The following is a 2,955-nucleotide window of genomic DNA, read 5'->3' as shown; positions in this document are numbered from 1 at the left end:
ACTAAGTTGCCGGGGAAGCCATTTCCGACCCGGCACCTTCCCCCAGAAGGGAAGACACCGCCGGGAGCCCGCGCTCATCCCTCCTCTCCGCACCCTCTTTTCCAGGCGTGGCTGGTCCCGGCTAAAGATGCCCGGAGCGCTCAGGGCTGCGCGGGAGGCTCTGCCCCATTAGCCCGGGGTGCCCGGGGGGGCTCAGCCATGAATTCCTCCTCCCCCACCCCCGGGCCCCCCTCCGGCTCCCTGCAGCTCTGGCAGGAGGAGAACCAGACGCAAGGAGGGCTCTGGAACAGGAGCCAGGAGCTGGACTGGGAAGAGCTGGAGCAGATGCTCTTCCTCTTTGTGAAGGAGCCCGTCACCATCAGCCTCACGGCCATGTACCTGGTGTCCTTCTTGGTGGGCTTCGTGGGCAACATCATGTCCATCAGGGTGCTCACCCGGAAGCGCCAGAGCCGGGTGTCCAGCCTGAGCGCCACCCGCAGCCTCCTCATCAACCTGGCAGTCTGCGACCTCATGGTGGTGTGTGTCTGCATGCCCATCACCGTGGGCAACCTCATCTACAAAGCCTGGGTGTACGGGGACTTCCTCTGCCGGGCAGTGCCCTTCATCCAGGCTGTGTCTGTCTCCGCCAGCGTCCTCAGCCTGACGGTCATCAGCGTGAACCGGTACTACAGCGTGCACAACCCCCTCAACGCCAGGTCCTTCTTCACCCAGAAGAGGATCCTCAGCACCATCCTGGTGGTGTGGTTATTGTCCTCAGGGATATGCATGCCCCTCATCTTCATGAACAAACGGGATGAGATCGGGGTGGTGGAGGGCTTGCCTCTGGTGTTTTCCATCTGCAGGGAGATTTGGCCTCAGGAGAGGCTCAAGCAAGCCTACAACTTTCTGCTCTTCTGTGCCCTCTACTGCCTGCCGGTCCTGTTCAACATGGTCATCTGCTTCCTGACGGTTCGCCGGCTGTGGAGCAGCAGCAGCCAGCTGAAGGAGAGCACTGCCCTCAACCGATCCCTGCCAGCCTCCAGGCTGAAGATCCGCAAGAAGGTAGCGCAGATGGTGGTGGCCCTGGTCCTGCTGTTTGCAATCTCCTGGCTGCCTGTCTACCTGATGGACATCTGGATTGATTTCAACATCCCTACATCTTTGCAGGATGTGACTCCTTCTCCTTGGATCCTGCAGCTCAGACCTTTTGCCCAGTGGCTTGGCCTCACCAATTCCAGCCTCAACCCTATATGCTATTGCTTTGTCGGGAACCTCTACAGGTCAGCCAAGGAAATGAAGAGCAAGTACCACCAAAGAATGGTGTCTCTCTTTAATTTCTCTCTGTCAGAAGGAACACCCCGTTCCTCGGTCCCAGAGCTGCTCTCTTACCGGAGTCCAATGGAGCCAGCAAGGAAGGGGCTCTCAACAACCCCTACCATGGGCAGGAGACTTCAGGGAGGTCACAGCCATAAGAACAAGTGTGGACGCTTGAAGTCCTGCCAGCATCCACCTCTGAACACTGTCTCCAGTGAGAACACTTCCTTGTAATTCTGCTCAGGAAGTGCACCTCGTACCCTCATCTGCATTTGGCAATTCTTTTGAGCTCTTTCTGAACCAGGTACTTTAATGACAGAAAAAAACTTTCTTCTAACTGCCCCCACCACCAGTTCAAAAACTGAGGCAGGCAAAGAAGCAAACAATGAGAGAAAAAGATGACATATTTTAACTAGATCAAGTTTTAAGATAAATGATTTTTACTTGGGACAATTTGCAGCCTGTTTCTCAGTCAGCAGTTGCCTAATTAGAGAGATCTGCTTCCCAATGAGTGGGGTCTCCCCCATCTCTGGATGCAGAGGTGCCATTTGGATACAGCAATGATTTGACTACTTGCTGCTGCTCACCCTGTGCTGATAAAAAGCAGCAAGAAGCAGCAGCAGCACACTCTGCTCCAAATCCATCAATTGTAGTTACAAGCAGTGAAGAAATGCTAGAAACTGTTATCATAAAAAGTAACAATAGTGGAGAATTTCACACACTTTACCACTTGAGATTTTATTGTCTGATCATATTGTTTCACTCCTCCATGCAAATAAATTTGGATGTGAAGAGACAGTGCTAGAAGTGCTAAAACAACCACCACCACTCCACATTTGGGAATTTTGAAAATTCAGAAGGGATAATGTGGTCTTGGAGGCAACTTAGAAAATGCATTAGGAAAATATTCTTCAGGCATCAACGCTCTTTCTTACAGCCATGTTCCTGCAGGTGGAGTGGAAAGAACTGGGCATCTATTAACATGATTTGCACTTGAAAAACCAGCTCTTCTTCAGCTGTGTACCAAACAAAGTCAATGGCATGTGAAACTAAAAATAAAAAGGGTTTATAGCTAGTGAAATCAGAATCAACTAATGCAATGTTACTTATCTGGGAAGGAGAGAATCAAAGTGCTGGCTTTTCCTGAGGATCAGAAGTAGGTTAAAACCTATTTCATCCATCATCTCCTTTAAAGGAGGCTTTGAGAAATAAATTGTATGGTTTTATTATGTTAGCATTGAAAGGCCCCACTAAAGCTTGTGAATGATATTGTGCTGCTCACTGGATCTGTATTCATAACAAAAGGAAACTTTTTTCCCAAAGATCTCAAAGTGAAAATACATCAGGACAAGGCAACAGGCAAGACAGAAAATAAATACATGTCCCAAAAGTCTGGAATGCAACTAGAGATCAGCCCCTTCCCTGTGCCTGCCCAATGCTATGTAGGTGGGATGCACGCTGATGTCCCCTGATGCCAGAGGAGCCCATGCCCCAACTACATGATTCCCAGTGCAGCAGCCCCAGAACAAACACAGGAACCTTCCTGGGAGAGGATTGTGCATTTAATGAAACTCAGGTGTTTGAGGACATGGGGCTTTTTTTGGGCAATTATTACTTAACAAGGGAATGATGTTCTGAAAAATCCAAGACTCAAATAATATC

The 2,955-nt window shown here is 50.1% G+C and overlaps 1 protein-coding gene across 1 annotated transcript; it reads left to right on the top strand.

Annotated features, from left to right (window-relative positions):
- Positions 1–198: 198 nt before the first annotated feature.
- Positions 199–1,527, top strand: LOC104393826 (galanin receptor type 1-like). The gene has a single exon (XM_010003346.1). The coding sequence runs from the start codon at positions 199–201 to the stop codon at positions 1,525–1,527; it is 1,329 nt and encodes a 442-aa protein (XP_010001648.1).
- The last annotated feature ends 1,428 nt before the right edge of the window (positions 1,528–2,955 follow it).

This window comes from Chaetura pelagica, unplaced genomic scaffold, assembly GCF_000747805.2.
Source record: "Chaetura pelagica isolate M959 unplaced genomic scaffold, ChaPel_1.0 scaffold138, whole genome shotgun sequence".
Lineage (NCBI taxonomy): Eukaryota > Metazoa > Chordata > Aves > Apodiformes > Apodidae > Chaetura > Chaetura pelagica.
Note: the sequence above shows the minus strand (reverse complement) of the source record. Positions and strands in the feature narration are given on the sequence as shown.